Source organism: Falco cherrug, chromosome 12 (assembly GCF_023634085.1).
Source record: "Falco cherrug isolate bFalChe1 chromosome 12, bFalChe1.pri, whole genome shotgun sequence".
NCBI classification, from domain to species: Eukaryota; Metazoa; Chordata; class Aves; order Falconiformes; family Falconidae; genus Falco; species Falco cherrug.
This window is the reverse complement of record NC_073708.1, coordinates 16,461,973-16,487,082: the sequence shown is the minus strand read 5'-3', so window position 1 is coordinate 16,487,082 and position 25,110 is coordinate 16,461,973. Positions and strand designations below refer to the sequence as shown.

The 25,110-nt window shown below is 40.4% G+C and overlaps 1 protein-coding gene across 3 annotated transcripts in view; it reads left to right on the top strand.

The window, feature by feature from the left end:
• The first annotated feature begins 6,466 nt into the window (after window positions 1–6,466).
• MTF2 (metal response element binding transcription factor 2) overlaps window positions 6,467–25,110 on the top strand; it is a 28,619-nt gene continuing 9,975 nt past the window's right edge. Inside the window, exons 1-10 of one of the 3 annotated variants that reach the window (XM_055724228.1) lie at window positions 6,467–6,708; window positions 8,965–9,027; window positions 18,365–18,563; window positions 18,706–18,787; window positions 20,333–20,428; window positions 20,806–20,906; window positions 21,244–21,392; window positions 22,630–22,725; window positions 23,809–23,877; window positions 24,728–24,851. In XM_055724228.1, coding sequence (XP_055580203.1) covers window positions 6,704–6,708; window positions 8,965–9,027; window positions 18,365–18,563; window positions 18,706–18,787; window positions 20,333–20,428; window positions 20,806–20,906; window positions 21,244–21,392; window positions 22,630–22,725; window positions 23,809–23,877; window positions 24,728–24,851 — 984 coding nt within the window. In that variant the 5' untranslated portion in view covers window positions 6,467–6,703. Of the gene's footprint in view, window positions 6,709–8,964; window positions 9,028–18,364; window positions 18,564–18,705; window positions 18,819–20,332; window positions 20,429–20,805; window positions 20,907–21,243; window positions 21,393–22,629; window positions 22,726–23,808; window positions 23,878–24,727; window positions 24,852–25,110 lie in introns of those variants that run through there. The other 2 variants (XM_055724229.1, XM_055724230.1) reach the window with 2 other exon arrangements.

Here is a 25,110-nt window from a genome sequence, read left to right as displayed (position 1 = left end):
TCACTATTTCATAAGCAATGGAAAAATGAAGTTGATGGCTTGGCTAGTGCATTGGCCTGGGACCACTTACAATTCTTTCCACGCAGCTCTCTTGGACTGGCAGCAGCTACAGAGAGGGCTACTGCCTTACGTCCAGCCCCTGCACCTGAATTTACAAGACTGCAAACGGCTCTAAATGTTAGCAGGATCCTGTCATGCTGCACTGTCCCAAAGTATTTTGTCTCCATCATCATCAGATAAAGAGATGCTATTAGGAAAAATAAAAGAAAATAAGAGGAGCAAGGGACTTTCCATCTGAGTGGGACTTGGCAGGCCTGCTGAAAGCTTGTGAGAAGGCCCATACTGCATTCCAGGTGGTGGGAGAGCAGAAGGAATGCTGTACTAATTCTCCCTCTGGCTAGACTGATGTCCAGAACAGATTTTTCACTGCGGATGAAATGGCAATATTCTGCCATGTAACTGTGTCCTGAGGGGCTGTTAAACATTTTTTTAATTCAGTTTAGAGTTAAGGGGTAAGTCTGGCCTGTACTGCTACAAAATTTAACCACACAAGAGCTGGAAATTCTGCTCTAGCAGGCATTTTTACAGTCCACAAAGGAGCATAGATGCTGACAGACAAAACCTTGCCATAAAACTATGATCCACAGTCTTCATGAAGCTATGATACAACCCATCACGATGTAAAATATTTGAGACTGAAGTTAGTTTTGCAAATTTGCAGAACATAGCTAAAGTGTATGACTAAAACGCTTGCTTAGGCTTTAACTCTGAAATGCTGACTATGTGTTTTAGCTTTAGTCACAAGAGCTTCAGAAACTGTTTTCAGATCTGTGCTTGGAGAGTAGGGGAAGGAATGCATCACACCGGTGCATGACTGAATTCCCAGGGAGTTTGAGAACCGGAATCTCTTTCTGATCCAGGCAATTAACCAAAATTTCAAGTCTTGGCAGCTGTGTGTTTTCTGAAAGAAGGTGATTATATGACCATGGCAGCAGAATGACAGTGCACAGAGAGTAGTAAACCTCTCTTAAATTCCAACTCTGAGTAACGAGCTCATATTTTTATGCACTGGTCTCACAAGAAAAAGCCAGGAAGAAAGATTACTCAGGACTATGCTTGCATACCTTCACAAAATTTGCGCTAGCTAGAATAGTAATAAGCTGCAGTTCTCTCGCAGCTATTTTCTGGAGCTAAAATAATGCCACATATGCTCGTAAGTCTTCAGCACAGAAGAGACAGTATTACCAGTAAGAGCACAGTAACTCATACATAAGCACCCTCAGCAAGGCCAAACCTAGTCAAGCACTTATTTTTTTCTCCTTTGGTCCTCACTCACTGTCTTTTGGCACAAAAAAATGTTAGTGTAACTAAGATGCAAGACATAGTCTCTCACAACAACAGCCCTTCTCATTCTTTTGCTAGCATGCTCAAAGATGTTGTAAATAATGTAGAAACACTGTGTCTCAAGCTCTATTTCAGTCCTTGAGTATCTGATATTATTACAAGTTTCATTTTTTCCACTGTTACACATACGTGAACTGAGGGATTGCTTCTTGTTCAGCCACTTCCAGCAAACAGAGATTTCAGCCATCGTGGGGTATGAAATACGAACTACACATTAGGAATAACTAAGGTCTTCTCTTAGAATTATGTGAACATTTAATAGCTTATAAGTGCTTTGAATTGTGAACTATAGAGCACGTGAACTATCTATCCACCTACCAAAGACCACTCAGGCATACAAAATCCTGACTTATGTTTTACAAGTAATTTCAGAAAGGTTACACATCTGGAATAAATTTCTAAGTGAATCAAGTATTAAGGACTTCTTAAGCTGCAACTTGACATTTTTTCAAGCATCTGAAATCTCTGTTACTAGATGCAGAGCTCATAGTTGGGTTTGTTAAGGCTTTGGTGTTTTGAGTAACAGTGTCAGGATTTAAAGAACAGATTGCTAAATGTTACTTTTTAGAAGGTAAACAACCTTCTAATGGTTTTCAAGTTTAAATGTGGCTTAGTTCAAAGGCTAATAAAGATTGCGATACAAACAGACCATATACTTACCCACACAGTAATTGCTGTTTAATGCATGTGTTGCAGAAGTGCTTTAGAAACTTACATTCAAAAACAGGACTGCAATACTCTCACAATATTCTATCTTCGAAAGTTATGAGCAGTAGGTTGATAAATATTAAGGAGATAAGAATGAAGAAATAATTGCTTAGAATTAGTGGGGCAAATATGTTGGTTTTCTATACATTTAATTTAACAGGAAAAAATAGTATTTGACTGGCTAAACTGGGTCAACCAATGATCGTGACAGTGAACACTGGAAATAAAGATATATTTACAGTTCAAGATAGCAAGCAAGAGCTGGACATTTGCAAGAAGATGATGGAGTACAGGGCAGGTTTTTTCAGGATTCCCTGATCCCTGAGAAGATAAAGAAGATGGGAAAGGCAATGGTGAAGACCAATATCAGGGTACTTTACAGCCAGTAATATTATTTTCCTCTGTATTGTTAATATATTATTATTGATATTGAGGATGAAAAATTATTAGCAGTCTTGTCTATCTGGAAAAATATTCAAAGATGTCTATTTTAAAATGTTTTCAGTGCTATTTTTATAACTTTGGTATAAAGATAGAATAATTACTGTGTTTTATGATAAAAATTGTTAGCTAGTTGTAAGGCAATTAATATAAAATTCTTTATAATATTGCTTGCCTGCTTTTAGATTTTGAAATTGAGGATTGTTTTCTGAGGTGAGCCATAATAAATGCAGCATATGAGCATTGTCACACTAATTATTATGTTTATGTAAAAATAGATGTACCATACTTATCTTGATTTAAGATAGAAAGATCCCAGGTGAGCTTCCTCACTGTTCCCATGTTTTAACAATGCAGAGAAAATGGCCTGGGATCTAATTTTCCCTCCTTACTGAATTGTGGTCATGACAACCATCTGTACAAGGATAAGCTTTACAGTATTGTCTTGTTCAAGGGTATCATTTTGACATTATGTTCTGTGATACAATAAGGTAATGGAAAATAATACTGTGCAGCAGTTGGTGCTTTCATCTACATACACTGCTGACGTACACTTTTGGAGTTTGTACATTTTGGTTTCCTTGTTTAATATTTATGTGACCACTGTGGCCAGGAAAGTATATAAAAATAACACCAGCCTTTAAAAAAATATGTTAACATTTGAGAGAAGGGCCACCAGTTGAGGGAAATACCACTGTTTCTGACTCTTCAAATTTATCCACCTCTGCTGGGTACCAGTGAATTTACATTTTGGATATGAAATTTAATTTTTCTCTGCTGTGTGAGCAAGGGAAGATAAAATTTTTAAAAGCCAAGACACTGATTTTGCATGTCTTTATGGCAAGAGCTTGCCTACCAGTATGTGGACAAATATAAACAGAGGTGAAGACAGTGCCAGGTTGTTATTATTCAGCTCCTTCCTGAAATACAGCTATTTATGAGATGACATGGAATAAAGTTAAACATACCTATTATTAAGTAGAATCTGATAGATAATCAAAGACTATTTTTTTCCTGAAACTTCTACAGAAGAAAGCACTTACTGACATTGGACAGAAAGTAATTTAATTTGGCTTTGGACACTCTGTACCTCAAAGTACACACACAATATGTCTGGAATTGAAACACAACAGGAGAGATTGCTTAAACTGTTTGTTCAAATACTTTTGAGGTGTTAGTGGAAGACAAAAAAGAAAGTAAGGCAGGGAAGTTCATTCTAAAATCATACAGTCTTGCCATACGTTAACAGAAGAAATAACTGATTGTTTTACTACTAGCACTGAATAGAAAGCAAAGATTCTAGCTTGCTCCTAATCAGATGAATCATATGTGGTTCACAGTATAGTAATGGGAATTGTGGAGAATTTTTGAACTAGGTTTTTTACTATTGCTGTTGATTTCTTTGCCCTGCATATACCAGTAATTAACAAGGATCCTCCTGCTGCTGCAAATACTGGTTTTCTGATTTGAGTGTTTGAACTTGAAAATCATTTGTAAAGGGTCATTTGCACATTTCCAGTAAGATCCCCAACTCTGTAATAATCTGGTCAGGTTGGGTAAAGGAACAATGAAGATGACTCTTCCAGTGCAAATTTCTGAAGTCCTGTGTGTCTACGTATACCTCAGCCATTTACTTGTAATACTTGTAAATACTCAGTATTTACTCGGTCTAGCAGAGGGATCGGATGGGTAGGAGCAACACTGTCACTGCTCTAGAAAGGGGCTTCCTGTCACATGGAGATTCAGTGACCTGTTAAACTGATTAAAAAAGGATGTTATAGTATGAGCTACTAAATTAAGGTGGTGGGGAGTGAGGCGTGAGTGTAGGAAGCATATGGCTTGGAATTTTTCTAGCTATCAGTAATAGCTGGCCTTAAAGGACAGAGTTTTAAATCGTTTTATTTAGTGTTTGGCTATAAGCTTACATCGTGCTCCTTGGATATGACTCGAGAAAGATATTATGTGGAATCTAGGTTGTGGGAAAGTACTGATACAGTCTGCTGTTTGTAGTAATAAAGCTAACGGCAACAAGCTTTGAGGGGTACATTCTGGCCTAAATAGGGCAACCCCTGTAACAGAAAAATAATTTATCAAATCCCAATTCTTCTTATATAACATAGCAAATCCTAGTTTCTTTTTCTGCTGCCCTCAGATAATGCTATTCCAGCAGTAACTCATAGCTTTGTGACAAGTGGTGCTTTATAGATAGGACAAGGCCATGCAGCTCTGCAATTCTGCAGTGGGGTTATGCGAGCTGCTCTTGGGAACAATGTTGTAAGGACAAGGAGGGTAGAGCTAGCATGTGTCTTGCTGGTCAGGAGCTTGTACGTTGGGTTTGTGGGGTTTTTACGGTGCTGGTGGTGAAACAATTTACATTATAGGGGAGTGATTCTAAGTTGACAAGTCTTAAGTTATTGCAAAGATACAGCAGGACAAGGCTGGTAAGAACCTCCAAGTCTGACATTAAAAAAATTTGTGAGGGAGCCAATTATTGATGTTTAATCATGTTTACTCAGTTGCTGAGTAAGAAGTTTGCTATTTAACTTAGCTACACACCGGTTCTCACACCACTGTTGTGAATAAAACCCAAAAACTTGTATGCACATATATCTCCTATTGAGCGCAATTGTTTTCTCCTGCTGGTGGCCCCTTTGCCTTTAGCACTAGTGGTACCTGACTGCTGTTTGCAGTACGTGAAAACCCGCAAAGAGCGGATGGGGGTCTTTGCGTCGTGGAAGTCTGTTTTTAGCAGCAGGCCATCATGATTACTGAACAGTGTCTAGTCAGCGCATCCAGGGGAGAACTTTCCCCGAAAACTTGTATATAAAACAACTGTGCATAAGATATTTCAGTCATAAATACTGCTTTATTCGGATGTAACTAGGAGCTGGCCAGACTAAGCCATACTCGGGTGCTCTGCCCAGGCCTCCCTCCCTGTGCCCCCTCCTGGGATGGCAAACCCATCCAGTGTCTTACTTTCAGCAGCTTATCCTAGGAGGGAAGGCGGCTGTGAGAGCTGGGGCAGCATGAGCAGGACCGAGCCCGGAATGGGACATTCACCCTCCAGTCCGTTACGCTAGTTGGTGAGATCCGATCCCCTATTTGTATTCCCATCTGGCGCAAAGGCCTGAGCCGTGCTGCCCAGCTGCCCTTACGGAGCCAGGCCGAGCTCTGTAACCAGCGCCACCGCTGTACGGGGCAGCTGCATCCCGGGGACTACGGGGACTGGTCCAATACTACAGTCTAAGAAACCATCGGCAGAAGCAGGCTTGCTCTCTTCTCCGTGATGGAAAGCGAAAAGCCTATCTCACTTGGGTTTTGGCGGTAGCTGTACCAGCAGAACCCGGGGTTCAGCCCGCCTCCTAAAATGGCAGCAACCCCAGGCCTGCCGCCGCAGAGGGGCGCCCCGCCGCCCGCCCAGCCCGCACCCCGCGCCCTCGGCACCAGCTAAGCGACCGCAGCAGCTGCCGGTACCCGGGCCGGGCCGGCCGGGCTCCACTCCCACCTGCCCTGGATCATTCTAGATGCCATGGCCGCCCCTTCCCCGCGGGGAACCGCGCCGCGGCCCCGAGCCCGGGCTAGGGACCCCCGGAGCGGTGGGCGCGGCCGGCCGGGCGGCGCTTGCCGAGCCCGGGCCGCCTCCCCGCAGGTGCGGCGGGGAACAATAGGCAGCGGCTGGCGCGGCGGCGAGCACCCCTCAGCACTGCCGCAACGAGTCCCGGGCGGCGGGCAGGGATCTCTGCTTTGGCAAGCACGCCTAAAGTAGTCCCTCTTTGTTCACCAGCGGCAAAGGTTCGGAATCACCTGTGTCCTTCCGCCGCGGCGCTCGTCCTCCCCGCCCCCGGCCCAGGAGCTGCCTGTCGGCGCAGGCGGGGCCCGCCGGGGCGGGGCCGAGGCCCTTTGTGCTCCCAGAATGCACCAGCTTCTCCTCCGCGGGAAACAAAAATGGCGAGGGGCTACGGTGGAGCCGGGCTGTCTGTGAAGCGGGTCTGACCCCTCCCCCGCCGCCTTTCCGCCGTTGCGCCGCGGGGTCTGTGCCCGGGGGGTCCCGCCGCGCACCGAGGGCCCGGCCGCACCGGGGCGCCGCGGGGAGGCTCCCGTGCTCGCTGATTTCCCTGTATGAGGCGGTTGGCACCACTGGAGAGACCGAATGAGGTGAGGGGTGGGGGGGCGGGCCGCGGCCGGGGGGATGGAGGGAGGGGCGGCCGGGCCCCGCGCGGGGGTGGGTGGCGGGTGGGCGGGCGCGCCCCGCGGCTTGGGCCGCCGGTGCCGCATCCCGCTCCCCCCGCGGCGGCCGCGCCACCCGTCGGGGAGGGCGCGCGGGGGGCCCCGCTGTGGCGCGGGGGACCCCGGAGGCCTTCGGGGGCGGGCGAGGAAGCTCCCTCCGCGGCGGACGCCGGCGGGCGGTGCGGGGTCAGCGGTGCTGCGGGGTGACCACAACAAAGGGACGCAGGCTGCGGGCCCCGCGCGGGGCCGGGGCGGTGTGGCGCGGAAGGTACCGCGGGGCTCTGTTCTCCTTCCCGTGTAGGGGTATTGCCCGAGACGGCAGCGTTCACTCGGGTGCGGGAAGAGCCGCACAAAAGGGGGTGGTGGTGTTCGCTGGTAACTTTATTTTTCGTTTCTTTTTTTGTTCGCAACGCCTCGCCTCTTAGTCGTTGTGAAGCCAGACAGCTCGAATGTGCTTAAAGCTTACCTTTTTAGTCCGCTAAAACATGGGGAACTGTTGCTGGCTGAAAGGATGTGCCATAACGTGTTTTCTTTTCTATGGTGTTTGATTTCTGTAGGAAGAGTGGGTTGATACTTTTGTTAGTCAAAGAGAACAATATGGTATGGTGTTGGATGCTCCGGGCACGGATACTAGTGTTGAATTACTAGGGATTACCGTCCATTCGCCAAGTATCTGGGCGCTATTTAAAGGAGAGGGCCTCCATAACTAAGTGAAAGGGCCTGCCAGTGTAGCATTATGCTTGTTTCTTGAATTTCTGATGGTTAGGCCCCGCTCGTGACTTCAGAAGGTCAAACATATAATAGATAATAGCATGATTTTCTCCTGAATTAGTGTAAGGGAAAGGGATCGATGTTTTATACCTAAACTGTCAAAAGCATGGGATAATAAGAGAACAGTTTCCCTGTTGTTTGTTCTTTTGGTCTGTAATCAGGTTGGTAAAAGTTAACAAGTTAATGTTTGTTGCTTTTTTGAGAGCTCAGATTACAATTAATTTGAAAGCAGGAAAGAGGAAAAAAAGCTTAGTTCCTATAGTATTAGAGTACAGGTTAATAGGTTCATTGCTGTTTGGTGGAAGGAGGATGAGGGCAGGCAAAAGTGAAAGAATGTGTGTAATGAAGTAGTGAGAGTGAAAAGGGTCTTTGCAAGGAGCTACATACAAGTGGGTGACATGTGGATCTGTACTGAGAATATAATGTAGTAATGTTTTCCACAGTTAACTCCTCTTTTGTCAAACATAGGTGTGTGGCTTCTCAACAGCTTGTCTTTTCTACTGGGGAGGAATTTTAAATCGGGTATAGATGCTTCTCAAAAGTTGGATTAATATGGCTAGTCACCAGTTGTTGAGGTATATATTTTTTTTAATAGGTGAAAGAGTGGTAGTTAGTATAAAGACTGGCCACCAATACAGTTATGTTTGTCCTTCCCTGCATCAGGAGATCAGGTACAGTTTATGAGGAGAGCAGCTGTAACAAGTAAGTTGCAGTTCATTTCCTGGTAGAGAGTGGACTTACATATTTAGATGTAGATAAATGTGAATGAATGTAGTACTAGAAGCATCTAGAATTGCTTTAAAGCATATTTTGTGCTCCTCATACTAGTTGAGGAGAAAGCTTGGAGGCAAGAAATGCATGTGACTAGAAGCCAATATGAATCTTCTCTTTGTGAGTTGGCAGGACTTTTTATGTGACTGACCTCTGACCTTGCTGCAGAGTTGGTTTCACCTTCTTTACAGGCCTTCCTTGCAGGAAATGGAGGGGAAGTGTGTCTTTGAGTAAAACACACTGGGAGAAAAATTATAAAACCACAGGTATTGCTGGAGGGTCCTTGGCCAGGGTAATACCTGTTAGTGAAAGCACTGAAACTAGTTGAATTTACCCTTTGAACAATCTAGATTTCAAGCTGATGGTCTCTTCCTAAAAGGTATAATCTCTATGGAGGAGTGAAATCAAGAGGTTTAATTTTCTTTGAGAGGAAGAGAGCTAATGATGAGAGCATTCCTGATGAGTCTGGAGGTATTTATCTGCTAAATATCTTGGAGGATAATAAAAATGTATTTATGATTGATTTATTTTTAATTTCTTTCAGTGGAGTGCTTATGAAGGTTGCTGTTCTTGTGGACTAAACTTAAAGAAGGAAATCTAAAGGGTTTTGATCACCTGAAATCCTTTTTTTCTTCCCCACAGTGCAAGTCAGCTTGTTGTCTGTTATCTCTTTCACTGCTTGGGTGCATGCTCATACTGCCTTAGGTATGTTGCCTTGGAATCCTGTATTTGGGTACTGTAGAAACTGAAAGGGCAGTTGCTGTGTTCAAGGAGATGCTAAGTATACAAGTAAGGGGAAGTTCTGATCTGTGAAGGTGCGTTGTGACCTGATAGCATTGTTCTCTCCCTGATACCACCTTCAGCTGCTTCTCTTTGTGTACAAACACATTATCAAAACCAAACAAACAGCTGTTACAGGACTGCCCTACCCTATTTCTCTACATATGAAATATACAGGGAAATATGTTGTTCTGTAATGATATTTAAAACTAATAATTTCATTTTGCTTATCAAATAGAATTAAACCACTTAAAGTTATTTCTTGAGGGAGAGTGTGAGCAAGTAAAACCAGAATTGCAAATGATTGTAGTATTGCGGACATGAGAATGCATTTACTTTGGTGGCTACTCCTTTTTAATAGTATGAATCAACCTTATTAAGGAAAGTCATACTTCAAAGGGGCAAAAGATGGCTTCAGTTAGAAGGTACCTTGGGAATTCTCTAGCTGTGCTCAGTGTCTGAGGCCAGATGAGGTGGCTTTAGCAAGTCAGACCTTGAAAGCCTCCAGTGATGGGAGGCCATACGACCACCCTGGGCCCCTGTTCCACTGCTGAACTCTCCTTGTTGTGTGTGTGGTGTGGGGGAAGCATTCCACCCACCTACACCCATCAGAATCTCTCCTATTTTAACATATGTGTGTTATCTCTTGTCCCTCCTGCCATGCACCACTTGAAGAGACTAATTGCATCTCACTAATCTTCTCATAGGAGCTGGAAGACTGCTGTTAGGCCTCCCTGCAGCCTTTTGTTCTACAGACTGAATAAGCCTGGTTCCCTCAGCCTCCTCTCACAGGGCAAGTGCTCCAGTCCCTGACTGTCTTGCTGGCCCCTCCACCAAAGCTGTGTAGTTTGATATCTTTCTGGCTCTAGGAGAACCAAAACACGGTTTTCTAGATGTTGTCTAAAATGTTCTGGGTAGATGGAAATAACCATTTCCCCTCAATCTTTTGGCCAAACTTTTCTAACGTGCAACAGATCCATAGGTCTAGCTGCTAATCATCTGAAAGGGCTACAGAGACTCTGTTCTTACTACCACTTCTTCTAATAGAAACAAGACTTATACTTTTTTCAGGTATTGTGATGGATATACTTTTGAAAGCATAGAGCTACTTAAACACGCCCCCCCCACACACCCCCTACTGAAAAGATATGCGATGACTAGAGTTCTTTAAAGTGTCTAACCAGACTAAAGAATTTAGAGTAAAAATCATAGCCAAAATGCAAGGCACTTCAAAGGATATATAAAAAAAAAAACCAAAACCAAACCAACGCCACCCTATTGGGATAGTAATGTGTTGCATGAAAATCATGTATGATCATGATGGGTAGTATGGTTGACTAGGAAGAGCTGGGTAGAGTAAACAAGTTACAACTTCTCATCTTGCTGACAAGGAACAGCTTATATAGAGTGGTTGTCCTGAAGTCATTGATAGAACAAAGGTTTTCTGCCTTAAATGACCCTTTAACTTCTATCCATGATGGATTTGTTGAGCATTGCTTGCTTGAGTGTTCTGTGAATTGGCTTCCTATAACATGTTTAACTAAACATGTGAACCTGACACATGAAGGCCCATGGGACCAGACAGGCAGCTTTCAAGAGCACAAAGAGAACTGTGATGTTCTCATGGGGCTTTTCTTTAATGTCATAGGTTGTGGAGAGCAGGGGTAGTCTGAAACGGTCAGAGAATAGCAAATGTTACACCTGTCTTCAGAATGGGCCAAAAGCTCAGCCTAGGGAGCCACAGAGTGGTTAACTTCGCTTTGGTCCCTAGGGAAGTCATGGAGTAAGTCTTCCTGGAAGACCATTCTGGACACATGGAAAGGTGGTGATAAGGAACAGTCAGCATATATTTACCAAGGATAAGTCATGACCTGACCACAGTCTGTGTTAAAAATGGCAGGATTTGTGAAAGAGGAGGGGAGTGGACATGGGTTACCTCAACTTTGAGCAAGATAGCAGGGGGTGGCTGGCAGGAACATCACAAAATTCAGCAGACAAAAGTAAAGTCCTGCATCTAAAGGAAGAACTCCAGGCTAAGGTTGGCTGGGGGTCAGCTTTGCAAGATTGGCTGCCGATCTGACAGACAGAAAGCAGAACACAAGCCAGCAGTGTGTCCTGTGAGCAAAGGCAAGTAGTATCTTTGGCTATATTAACACAAAGAGAACCAGAAGATTGAGGGGAAATGGTTATTTCCATCTACCCAGAACATTTTAGACAACATCTAGAAAACCGTGTTTTGGTTCTCCTAGAGCCAGAAAGATATCAAACTACGCAGCTTTGGTGGAGGGGCCAGCAAGACAGTCAGGGACTGGAGCACTTGCCCTGTGAGAGGAGGCTGAGGGAACCAGGCTTATTCAGTCTGTAGAACAAAAGGCTGCAGGGAGGCCTAACAGCAGTCTTCCAGCTCCTATGAGAAGATTAGTGAGATGCAATTAGTCTCTTCAAGTGGTGCATGGCAGGAGGGACAAGAGATAACACACATATGTTAAAATAGGAGAGATTCTGATGGGTGTAGGTGGGTGGAATGCTTCCCCCACACCACACACACAACAAGGAGAGTTCAGCAGTGGAACAGGGGCCCAGGGTGGTCGTATGGCCTCCCATCACTGGAGGCTTTCAAGGTCTGACTTGCTAAAGCCACCTCATCTGGCCTCAGACACTGAGCACAGCTAGAGAATTCCCAAGGTACCTTCTGACCTGAATTATTGTTATCCTGAATAACTGTAGTAAAGGAATATAGTTTTGATAATGTATTTCTTAGCCCAAACCATTACTCGTTGCTTTTTTAGGCTGAGGGTTGTCTAGGTTAGAGTCTTATCCTTCTTCTGTACAGTTGGTGATGTAGTTTTGATTGTACCAGAATCCAAAATAGTGTAAATATAAGGAGGTTGAAGTATATCTTGTAGATGTTCTATGACACTGCACATTGGAAGTTCAATATTCGGTTGGCTACATGAAGTAGCATGAAACAATAGACTATAGTCTAGATTTGTACTATAACAACTGCTTGAAAGAAATTCATGGCAAGTTACTAATAGCCTGTTAATGTATAATTGGAACAGTGACCGTTGCAACAAAGTTGCCATTATGAATAGCAAAGTGAACTGTTTGGGTTTTGATTCAGACAGATTCTAAGCTTGGGGGTGGGTTGGAGCAGAGGAAATAGCCTGTTAAGTCTGCCTGTCTTCTTGGCTCAGCAGAATCTTTTTATTTGGTGGAGGGGGTATGGTTGACACAGTGACCAGATAATGTTTGGCATGAGATCTTATAAATGGCAGAGGAGCTGCAAGGAAGATGGGAAGAAACGTGGCAGGGATCCAGCATCTCTCCAGCTGCTACCAGAGGTACTAGGTCCCAGTCACAGGCTAGCAGCTGCTTGGAAGCATTGGTTGGTTATGTGTGGTGCTGGGTAAACCAGCTATGGTTGTGGCTCTCAAAACTAATTTCCCTTTTATGCTGCCTTCTGGCTGTGAGAGCTTGCTGCTTACCTGCCTTGAGTAGTCACCAGACCTTTCTGTGAGGTGCTTCAATTTGTTTAAAAAATTAGAGAATTAATAGATATTAAGGGAAGGAAAACTGAACAGAAAGCTTATGAGAAGTCAGTTGGCTGTTCCATAGCTAGTGGGAGGGGAGCAAGCTGCTGTATTGGAAAGCCATATGTGAAACTCCGCCCGCCCCCCCCCCCCCATCCCTGTGAGATGTTAACTGTCCTGCTTTAGGGAGAGCAGAACAGACTGCTGGTATTTTACAACCCTTTTTTTCATAGTTCAGTTTTCCCTGAAGTTTAATAGAAGCATAGTTTGTAACTTTAGACACAATTGCGATTAATCACCAATTTCACACTTTCACTGCTTAAACTGATTATCTGTGGTTATCATAAGTTCTTTCACTACACCTTCCTCTCCTGTGCTCCTGTGTGATACCATATTTTCCAGTTTTGGCAGAGATCCTAAACCTGTGTGAGTTGTCTTAGTAGGATACTCTGCTAGTCTGAATTCCCTTCTGCTAAATCTGCTGGGCTCTCTAAACTCTTGTTCCCTTCAGGGTGACTTGTATTTACTGTGAATAAATGATTATCTGTAGGTCCCACTTTTATGAGTTGTCTCAGCGGATTAAAATTTTCTCTTAATGTTCTTTGGGCATTTAGTTGTTAAATTTTGATATCTTTAACTTGGCTTCCAAAACCTGTCTGTACTCATAGGGTAGTTATAGTCTGTTACTGTTGCAGTATTTGTGAATCACACAGGTCGTCTGGAAGAAATTTACTGAAATTGCATGGATTGTTAATGAAACTGTCTATAGTCCAATCGTGCAGTCTGGCAGTGCCTGTTGAGGGAGTTGGTGTCCCAAGTTGCTTGTTTGCATTTGTTCTGCTGTGCTGACAAACCATTCTGTGAAACAAATCAGTGAACTGAGATGGCTGAAAAAGTAATGCTGTCAAGGGAGTTTTTCTTAACAGAAGTTGTTCCACAGCAGTGGTTAGAACTGAAGGAGTGCAGGAGTATGAATGACCTTAATCTGGCAGTGCTGCTGAGGAAAAAGGCACTTGGAAAGAATAGGGAGAGTGCTCAGTCATTTTATCCTCCAGCCTCTTCACATGTTTTTTCCCTGACTTTTCCACTTCTTCCTTCTGTAGCATTGCTATGGCAATACAGGAGTCAGAGAAACTAAATGAACATTGAAATTTTCGTATCTCTAATGAAGAAGTTAGAAAGTGTTACAAACAAGTCAAAAGTTAACAAAAATCTAATCTTGATTTTTTTGATAAATACAGTGCTATGCATAGTTAGTTGTCATGGTTCGCAACTCAGTCTGATTTAGGTAGCTTAGCTTCAGAGGGAGGTTGCCATTCGTGTTGACAGAGAATGACAGCTATTTCTGCTGCTGAAGCATATTAAAAACTAATTCATTAAGCAGATTAATGGAAGGTCTTCTGCCTGTCTTTCTTGGAAGGATCTATGGTTATGATCTAGACCTCAAGGTGAAAAAAATCAATGAGCACTTTCAGTACTTTGTGAGATCAGCTTCTCAAGAAATGGTGGAAGTACACTTCTATTTTGAAGTGTTACAACATGCAGACACATTTTACTTACTTCCCCCACAAACTTCTGAGAGATTCTATGGGTGTGCAAGTACTGGATGTGCATTTTAAGTGCTTGAGTAAGAATACAGCCACAACATATTCAGTGTTGGGCAAAGGCTGTAAAGTCAAGGTACATTGGACGTGCCATATGACATGCAGTGTAGGTTAGTTGTGCAAGTTAAATGAGATAAAGTAGATTTATATATCGGATAAGTTTTTCTGAAAACCAAAACATCTGCTGGATATTTTGCAATGAGAAGTTCTTGGAGAGAAGTTTTTAAAATGGTGGTGAAATAGTTACTTAAAGGTTACTTATTTTGTTGGTAACTAAATGGTACAGTAGGAAGGCACTATGGAGCTAACCTTAGGGAAGACTTGAAAGCAGGTTTCTGGAAAATGTAGAACCTTTAAACTTAACTTCAAAATTGGCAAGCAAGAAGTTAATCTCAGTTGGCATTTTAACTTCCAACAGAAATTTTATTTTAATGGTAGGTGTGACATTTTGTACTCCACTACAGCGGAGAGAGCTGTGGTATGACTGACAAGAACTATCAACGCTTCAGGCATGTAGTTTTTACCTTGTCTGCACTGAATTTCTTGTCATTTCCTGTGTGGTGCTTCCAGAAGGCACTTCAGAGATCCCTACTTTAAGTAACTTATGGCTTGCTAATTAAAGTAAACTTGTTGAAACAGTAGCTCTTCCCACTTCCATGGTTTTGATGGAGATAGTTTCCCTGAAGAGGAGTTTTTTTAGCCATGTGGAAAGCAACAATTAAGCTAGTGTGAGCCTACTATGGTAACTAACCCTATTTTCAGTCTGTTAGATAAACCATAAACTGCCACAGTAGGAGCTACTGCATGAGCTGTTTAGTCATCACTTCAGCTGTACTATCTCCCATAAAGAGAGTAATGTGGACAGTGGAGAAGTGTCTACTTCTCTGGCTCAGACATTTACTGTGTCAAGATCCCAAGATCCGTGGATGTCTGAAGTTGCTATTGTGAATTTAGGCTGTTCTGTAAGTCAATGTATAGACTCATTTGACTGCTTTGTGCCAGAAAATGATGCACAACACATTTTTGTTGCAGTTTGAATGGAGCTATGGGACAAACTTCTGTACTCAAAAGAATGACATGTGCTTTTGAAGGCTTTTTAAAATATAAACCTAATTTTTTTTATTTTTAAATGGAACTTGTAATAGATTATGTATAATAAATGAGTTGATTGTGTATTTTTGCTTATTCTGTGTAAGATCTTTCCCACCTTTTTTCAAGTACTGGAAAAGAATAGCAAATATTCCTGCCTTATAGCTGCTTTCTCTAGTCTTTTTAAGTCAAACCAGATAAAAAGCTGGAAAGAAAATCTTTGAACCTCTAGAAGAGAGTAGTCCCATCAAAACACAAGACTGTATCAAGGTGCATTAGTGAATTTGCTGTAAGTGCTTTGAACTACATGCAGCAACTTATAGACTTGTTTGATTAGCTAAAATCAGGTTTGTGGATGTAATTTGAAGTATTTAAATAATACTTTGTAATGATGAGTCCTTTCCAAGAAAAGAATTATTGGCTGAGCCCAGATTATAGTTTCACAACCACTTCTACGGTGTTTTGATCAAGCCTTGCCTAGCCTTTGAACATAGCTTGCTTTGTGCTAAGTTGGACACGTGAGTAGTCAGAAAGATTTGTGGAACTGATGAAGAAAAAACCTTTTTTTCCCATCTCTTGACCAGCTGACTTCAGACACGTTTTTCTGAGCCTGTTTGGTACTTAGGTGTGTAAATATCTGTAGAGGTACAAAGGAAAGAGTAGAATGTGGTTGCAACAAGTGTTAAAGGCTGGGGCCCTGCTTCAGGGGCTCTTGCAAAAATTTAAGCGACTGTACAAGATAAGGGGCAAAATCTTGCAGTGATGCACAAAGGATAGTAAGTTTAAATGATGAAATATTCTAAGGGTATGAGGTTATTCAGAATAATATAGAAAGTATAGCAGGACTTCAAGCTACGGAGTGACTGGATAATGAAGTGGCAAATGAAATCTGGTGCACACAGAAGTAATACACATTGGGAAGAGAAACAATGGTCTGGGAGGAGTTAAAATGAGAAATTGCAGTTTCTAATCATTCTTGGAAATTTCCAACTGAATGCCTGATTTTGGGGGGGGGGGGGGAGGGGTGAAGGCTACAAATGTTATTAGTTGGAAAGGAGCAAAGAATAAAAAATGGCTACCCTGTAACCATAAACTTAGTTTGAATGCTGTATGCATCCTGTCCCATTTATCAGAGGTTATAATTGGAACTGGGGAAAAGCAGTGGTAATTTTAGATGGCTTTCATGTGAGAAGCAGCAGAATTAGTAAGATTCTTTAACTGGTAAATATGGCTGAGTGGGTCTAAACACTAGTACTTGGACATGAAGGGAGAAAATGGAAAATGATGGTTTTGTTTTCAGATGCAATGATGAAGGGTGTCAAATGAAGTGACAAGGTGCCAGCTGTGAAACAAGCCCAAAGTGCTGCTTTACAGGTTCAACAAAACATGTAGGAAAACTTGCAGAAGATAACTCCATTAAGGGTTAAAAGAAATGAAAACATTACTGCTTGATCTTTGGATCCATAGCCTGTAAGAGACCCATAAAATATTTGGGAGAGGAGTGTTCTTCTAAGTGGGTGTGCTTTTTGGTTTGGTCCATGTTGTCCCTGTCCCCCCACCTCATTCCTTTGGTCTTCCGTAGTCGCCTGTCTGAATTTTGTATGTGGGTTCATGTGGGACTTTAAACTGGTGAACCAGTTATGCATAAGGATGCCAGAGTTATTAGGCTGGCTGGTTATGACTACTCTTACTGTTTAGACTTACACTGATTATAAGTATGCTTAAAATGGCTGGCTAATTTTAATTTGTCTAACCTTGGTTTAAACTGTTCGGTACAAAAATTTTTTTTGATTGCTTTCTAGAATATTAACTCTTGCTTTTTTGCATAGTTCTCATGTTTTAAGCCATTATAATTCCAGTTTTACTTCCATGTTGAATATAAATAATAAACTAGGGAGAAGGGATATCCTTCTCTTTGAAACCTGAGTGAAGTCTAATATCTGAATAGTAATTTTAATCAAACTATATTACTGGTTTTGTTGGTGCTTTGTGATTATTTCATATGTTTCTGGTGCTGGTAATGCACCTAAGCTATCTTAAGTGAGGTGAAACTTCGGTCTTTCCATTGACCCTATCCTATTTAACTTCCTGATCTCTCCTTGTGCTTGTCATAGTTCTATGTATGTTTAGTTTCTAAAGAGAAAATACATTTGGATATAGGAATAGTAACTTTTATAGTCTCAAATTTTGCCTTTAACTTAGAAAATTCTTCTTTGTGCATTATCTGGTTCTATCTTATTTTCTATATTTTATTTCTTTACTTGGAGTGTAGTACTTGGTAGTTAGTCTGACAAACAGCATATTCACACTTACATATACTTAGGCTATATATTATGGAATTGAATCGATAACTATTTTTTCCTCATACAAGTAACTAATTTTGAGTTTGTGTGAAGAAAGGTTGTATGATCTTTTAGTTTTTCTTTCTTGTTCTTTTCCGATCTGATTCTAACAAAGAAGAAAACTTAGTTTACGTTAGAACTTTAACATGTAGAAAGTCTTCTTGTGCTGGAAACCTCTATAGCTATGCTTGGTGGCAAAACATGATGCAGTGTTGGAGGTACCTGAGTTAATACAGACCTTGAGTTAGCATAGTGCTCAACCTGGGTTCTTTCTCCTGCCCCGCCGCCCCCCCCCCCCCTTTTTTTTTTTCTTTGAGTAGCTCACTGCTAAGTACAATGTTAATTGTCAAGTACTACTCTCCCCACTGAGGTAGACTTCATGCTTCTGATGACTTTATGAAGAGCCCTTGAGCCAGAAGGTCTGTGTCTTGCCATCCTCACTTAAATTACTTGATTTCCTAGGAGATTTTTCTTTATATAAATGCCTCTTTCAGATTTTGTAGAATGTTACAGTAGCAGAGGCACCACTACTAAAGGTGTGTAAAGTCTGAAAACATGACCAGGTTTTTAGTCACCTCAGGTTCTGGAGTTAGCTAAGTGAGTTTTAGCTGTGAATCCTATTACTTTTCAAAATACATGGTTTCTTACTTTAAACTAATTCTGACAACCTTTTCTGTTGCTTCCCTTCCTTTAGAGACTCTACAGCGGTGGGTAATTCACTGGTCCATAAGCGGTCTCCTTTACGTCGAAGCCATAAGACCTCAGCATCTCTGACCAAACTGTCGTTACGTGATGGACAGAAAGCCAAAAAACCACTGTGTAAATTTGAAGAAGGTCAGGATGTCCTAGCTAGATGGTCAGATGGCTTGTTTTATCTTGGAACTATCAAAAAGGTAAATGATTTTTTAACTTCACTGGAGTCTTAGAGTATCATATCTCAGTTATGATAACATTACAGTATTATTGTCTCACTTAAATTAAGGACATTCTTCTGTTTGGTCCTTTACTCATGGCTTCCACTGTATTGTTTTTCAGATAAACAAACTGAAACAGAACTGCTTTATTATATTTGAAGATAGTTCCAAATCCTGGGTTCTCTGGAAGGACATACAAACAGGCAAGAACTTCAGTGAAGTAGTCATTGTTTGGTATTTTATTTGCTAAGATTACTATATCTGTTAAATTATTCTATTATAATGTATCCTGAAGAAGAGTGATATAGTTTAATGTGACCCAACATCATGAAGTGGGGGGGGGGGGGGGGGAGGGGGGCAGGGGGAAGCCAACAACCCCCCTCCATCCCCCAAAACCCATTATTTTCAAAAAAACCTCCTGAACGTTACAATCACTTTTTTGTTTTGTGTTGGGTTTTTTGTTTTGACATAACTATATGTGGCGAGGGGAGGTGTCTAAAAATACTCACAGTTGCGTGTATTTGGATGGGAATAGAGTATAATACTTTGTCTTAACAGAAAATTCCAAGTCCTAATTTATGCCAAGTTTGTCCTACTAGTTTCAGTTGAAACAACATGACGTGGAAAGAAACCAAAGACTGCAAAATCCTGGGTTTGAATGATGTTTTCACATTTAAAAGTAATACCATAACTGTTTCACATAAGAAACCATTACAGATTCTGGAGTATTCATGTAATAAAAAGAAACGTGCAGTTATAAAGTGAGGCACCTATTCTATATTAGCTTTGATATTTTTTTTTTTTTCAGATACTTGTGGAGTAGCTAGTATTTTGATAATCTAATGCTAATGAACCATGGATAACAATTTCTTCTGAAAATCAGTTACAATTTCCTCGTGTAAAGGCAATGGAAATCTGATTCGGCTCTCACTGATTCTTGATGTTTAAACTAAACACTTCATCTGTGAACAGGAGATGCTTTGTATTCATAACGGCAAAAAATCAGCTGCTTTATTTCTGAGAAACTCTTCTGCTGTTCTTCTTCTGTATAGTGCTAGTTCATGATATTAGATTAATTTTTCGTAACTACCAAACTTTAGTGCCTATTAACATGTAGATTAAGAAACTCATATTTTAATCCAGGTTTTTATGTTGATACAAAGTATAATTGGAGCAAGATGTAACTTTTGTTTCCAGTTTGCAAGCTAATAATTTTTTTCTTACCTCTGTCATTACTATTTGCTTTTATATGCTTGCAGATAGGTGTAAAAAGTAACAGTTTGTTTCCTAAGAGTGTTGGAGTTTAATACTAAGGCACCCTGGGCAGATCTGTCAAAAAGATACACATAACTTGGTGCATATGTTTGCATAAAAAGGAGCACAAACTACTATAAATACAAAACATCAGTTTTCCAGATAAGATTTGTTTATACATACTTTTTTGGCCTGCATTTAGATTCTTTATTCAGTTACTTTCACTGTTGATACTAAGGAACCATGGACTGCATGGTAAATAGGCAGTATATAGCCTATAAATATCTGATAGCCTAGATAGGTGGTATAAATATTTGTAACATACAGTTTGTACAAAATGTCTGAATTTTTGTTAGGAAATTAGGCTCTGTGACAACACGTTTCTACAATGCATGGATCTGTAACTGAAATCATGAAAAAAGCCATATGCATGGTAATTGTTCCAGCTGCAGATATAATCTGGAAAAAAAAATCACATTTTCGTCTTTGTCTAGGAGCCACTGAAAGTGGGGAAATGGTCTGTACAATATGTCAGGAAGAGTATTCAGAAGCACCGAATGAAATGGTTATATGTGATAAATGTGGGCAAGGTAACTAGATCTTTTTCTACTTACTGCATTTTAAAAGATGTTTTGATCTGTTTTATGAAGGAGGATATTTGCCTGGCTATGACTGACTGCTCAGCTGATCTTAAATTTTATAGTCCTTTTGGCTATTAACAAACAGCTCAATGAATAATGATAAGCCATGCTAAAGTGACTAACACCTGTTCTGTAAGTAAAGTTTATTTTTTCTACTAAGAAAATGTGAAAGACCATTTTGAACATTACCAATGTTTTTGATAAGATTTTTGGCACTTAACGATGGATAATGCCTTTTATAGTTGCATTAAAACTACATATAGCTAATTCTGTGTAAGCTTTTTTTGGCAATTTAATAACACTTCAATTGATCATTTTTTATACAGGTTATCATCAGCTGTGTCACACACCAAATATTGATTCCAGTGTGATTGATTCAGACGATAAATGGCTCTGTCGACAGTGCGTTTTTGCAACAACAACAAAGGTGTGTTTCTAGAAAAATATTTCTTCATGCATGCAATATGGGATGTATTTTTTTGAAGTTGAAAGTTGAAGTAGGATTTTTTTTCCAGTGACTTCTTTTTTGTTAACTTCGATCTGAATGGAAGTTTTATATTTTGGGAATCGATATTTATTCTAGAAACAGATGACATTTGACGTTCAATTTATTTTTAAACAAATATTGCTAGTATTAAATAACTAATACAAGTGAAAGTGTTTTACTTGATTATAGACAAATTTTCATAACTTGCAAATTAAAGGATTTGAAGTTTCAGAAATACAGTACGGTTTTGTAAACTAATGTATTGGTTTTTTCCCAGAGGGGTGGTGCGCTTAAGAAAGGACCAAATGCCAAAGCACTGCAAGTCATGAAACAAACATTACCATATAATGCAACAGATCTTGAGTGGGATGCAGGTCATAAAACCAATGTTCAGCAGTGTTACTGCTATTGTGGAGGACCTGGAGAGTAAGTAAATAGACGAAAAGAACTTTTCTTCCTAATGCAGCTGAAAACATTGGCCCTGATCCTATAGACTTGTGAACATTTTAGTTTGTATCTATAGTGTGTATGTACTAAACTTGACGGAAAGTGGAATTTTGATTTACACATATTTTTTTAAATGTCTCATGGGAAATACATTATTAATGGCTTTCCTTCTGCTTTCAGATCTTCTGATTTGTTTTAATTTTGTCATGTGACCATCACATAATGCCACAATCTATTCCACAACAAGCAAGAATATGGTGTTTTGCATTGCTGCTGTTGACGTGTTCAGATTGAATGGGGTTTTGTTATCTTCTTGCGAGCAGTTCTAGGCAGTGTTTTTCTGACACTAACTCAGCTCTGTCTTTAGTCAAAAACACAAATATATCTAGAGATTAGTTTATTAAATGTTATTGGAATAGACAGCTGTCTGATTCTACCATAACATCATACCCTGGATTGCAGTTACTGGTAGGGGAAAATAGTTTTTTCCCTCTTATGACATTACAGAGTCCTCTGCTGGTTCTTTCTGGCAAGAAGGGGGCTTCTTAAGCAGGTAGAGATCAATACTCTGGCGTCTGCAGGCGATGAGTGAATGAATAAAATAGTATTGAAGATTTGAAGTCAATGGAAGTCAAGAGTCCCCCAAAGAATCAAAGCTTTTGAGTTTATACTCACAGGACAGAGCTCTGGTTAGAGAATTTTGCAGTCTTAGACAAATAACGCTTTCAATTTTGAATGGTTCCTTTTCTCAATGGAGAAGTTTAAAAAGGAAAAGAAAAAAGTAAACTATGAGGTTTATTTTGAGGATTCAAGTAGCTGAATCCTCAGAACAAATGTTTGACTTTGTGGCTGTGTCCTGCTTTAGAAAATAACAAGGGAGCTAATCTGATAGTGAGAAACAGCTTATATGGAGCTACTGATTTATTATAGTCAAGAATTAAAAGGATGTTGTAGGGGAAATTGATTTTTATTTTCTTTATTTAATAACTTAATTCATCCTTTTACTAGACATATCTTTTATTATTCTCTAGTCACTCTTCTTTGATAATGATTTATTATGGAACTAAGTGTTCCTGAAAATCCCCACAGATAACTGTTTTATAAACTGGGTAAATAGTTTTGGGTCAGAAGATCCCTTGCTATTTAATTTAAATGTAATGAAAACCATTTTCAGTCATTTTTTTAACACATCTTGTTTTTCTTTCTGTTGGTGAAGCTGGTATCTAAAGATGTTGCAGTGCTGCAAATGTAAGCAGTGGTTTCATGAGGCTTGCGTGCAGTGCCTCCAAAAGCCAATGCTTTTTGGTGACAGGTAAGAAGATTTAAGCTGTACTTCATGGTTGTCTTTATTTAAAATGTTGAGGAAATCTCTCATACAAGTTTTCATTAAGGCATCCATAATATAACAGTATTTTCCAAAAACGGGGTGAGTTTGCATGGAAGATTACATGAAATACAGTATGTGTTCAGGTGCCACGGAAATGCAGTTCTTCATCTCTGTTTAATGAAGAAGGGTGGGGTGGTGGGTGGTGCAGAGGTAACCAGTGGATAACTGAATTGAAACTGTTACTGACTTCACTTAGTGTGGAAGTCTGTTATACTACAGGTGCTGGCTACTAGGAAATTAGAAGCTTTAAAGCAGACCACTTTAGTTGGCCTGTAAGTTAGATAAAAGCTTTCAAGTTCGCACGCAACAGGCACCGTACTTCAAAGCAGGCTGTCGGTGTGTGCGCAGTAGCAGTTCCCTGTACTAATAACAGTATAGGGAACTGGAGAAAACTGAAAGGATGGTTACGCTGGGGGTAACTTTGTATGCCTCTGTTCATGTGTGATAAGTAGGCAAAGGGAAGTGGAAAAGAGCACTGCTCTGTGCTTTTATTTTAAGAGTAATTTGCAGCAGATGAGAGAGAAATCTGGACAAGGGAACCAAGGAGTATGTAATTTGTTACCTATTATACTTAGCTGTTGGTTGTGCTGGGATGCTTTTATGAAGGAAATGAGTTAGAACCCAGGAATGCATGGATCCTTTAAATCCATGCTTACACTGGTGCATTTGAGAGAATGGAGTGGGAACATGAAAGAGCATCTTAAGTGATAGAGTTACAGGTTGAGGGACTCTCTCAGGAAGTATGAAACAGTGGTACCAGGGTACAGCTGAGGAAGTAACTTGTATCTGGCCCAATAGGTACCAGCTCAGATTGTGGAAGTTGATAAAAGAAGGTGGAGGATGAATGGACTCTCAAATATCATGTGGCTGGTTTCTAGCCTGCTTAACTTCCTTTTTTTTTTTTTTTTTTTTTTCTGTAACTAAGGTGATAAAAACATTAAGACAGTGTGTGTGTACAGACACCCACCACCTAGACACATGTACATATACATATGTGTATATTTTTAGGTTTTATACGTTCATTTGCTCAGTTTGCAGTTCTGGACCAGAATACCTCAAACGTTTACCCTTGAGATGGTAAGTATGAATTTGAAAAAAAAAAAGATGGTGAGTTGAATACATGCTCTGCTTTTCTTTTTAGTATATTGATTCTCCTAGAAAAAAAAAGAAATGCACTTGCTGTCTTGAGTTGTTTCCTGAGTTCTTACAGCTTCTACAAACAGGGACAGCTTTTCCTTCAGAAATGATCCTTAAATATAGAGATACATTGCAGTAGCATGTCTTTGAGATTTATTCTGGGATTTTTCAGTAAAGTAGCAAGTAACTACCCACTTGTTGTATATGTGAAGATTGAGATACCTGAACAAAGTCTTTTTTGCCTGTATAGAGTCCTGCCATTGGGTAAGACAAATACTGTGAGTACCAGAGTACACATCTTGACAGATTTTATAGTATTTCCCTTGATGAGACTTAATGATTAGTTGTAGTTTGAAATCTTTGAATTAACCCACATCAGAAATTGTATCCAACTTAGTGGATATATGTGCTAAACTATACATGGTTATACGTGGAAATTACCTTGTTAAATGTTAATTCACCAAAATACTTGCATGAATTCAGAATTGATACATTGAAGTATGCATTTGGAGTTACTTAAATATTCCATAGTTTAGAATAATTTTGGAGTTTAAAAGAACATCTTGACAATGAGATAAGGCAGAAATGAAAATAAGAATCTAAGCAGAAGGAATCACAGGAGGCTTTGATAATGTTGTTTCCTGGATTGAGGGATTTAAATTGTGCTTTGTGTTCCTCTAACTGTATTGTGCTAATATCTTCTAAATTATTTCAAAGAAAAGCAACTGGAAGAAAAAAGACTTTTTAATCTCCTCCCCCCCCCCCCCCCCCCAATATTTTTGAACTCTAGGGTAGATATAGCACATCTATGCCTTTACAACCTAAGTGTTATTCATAAGAAGAAATACTTTGATTCAGAGCTTGAACTCATGGCCTACATTAATGAAAACTGGGATAGATTGCATCCTGGTGAGGTAAGGAATTGGAATGCTCTTGTTTTTACTCACACTGCATATGTATATCCTGCAAGTTAACAGCCTATCAACTGTTTTATTCTGGATTTTAAATCCTTTATTATCTTAAAACCTGGTAATCTTAAATAACGAATAGATCACCTTTAATTTCCTTGGAAGAAGTAGAATGGTTCTTAAGTGGTGTGTGTTTTTCTGAGCTGTGAGATTTCTCAAGTGAACAATGTAACTATTGTTTTATTACTTGCATGGCACCTTTATT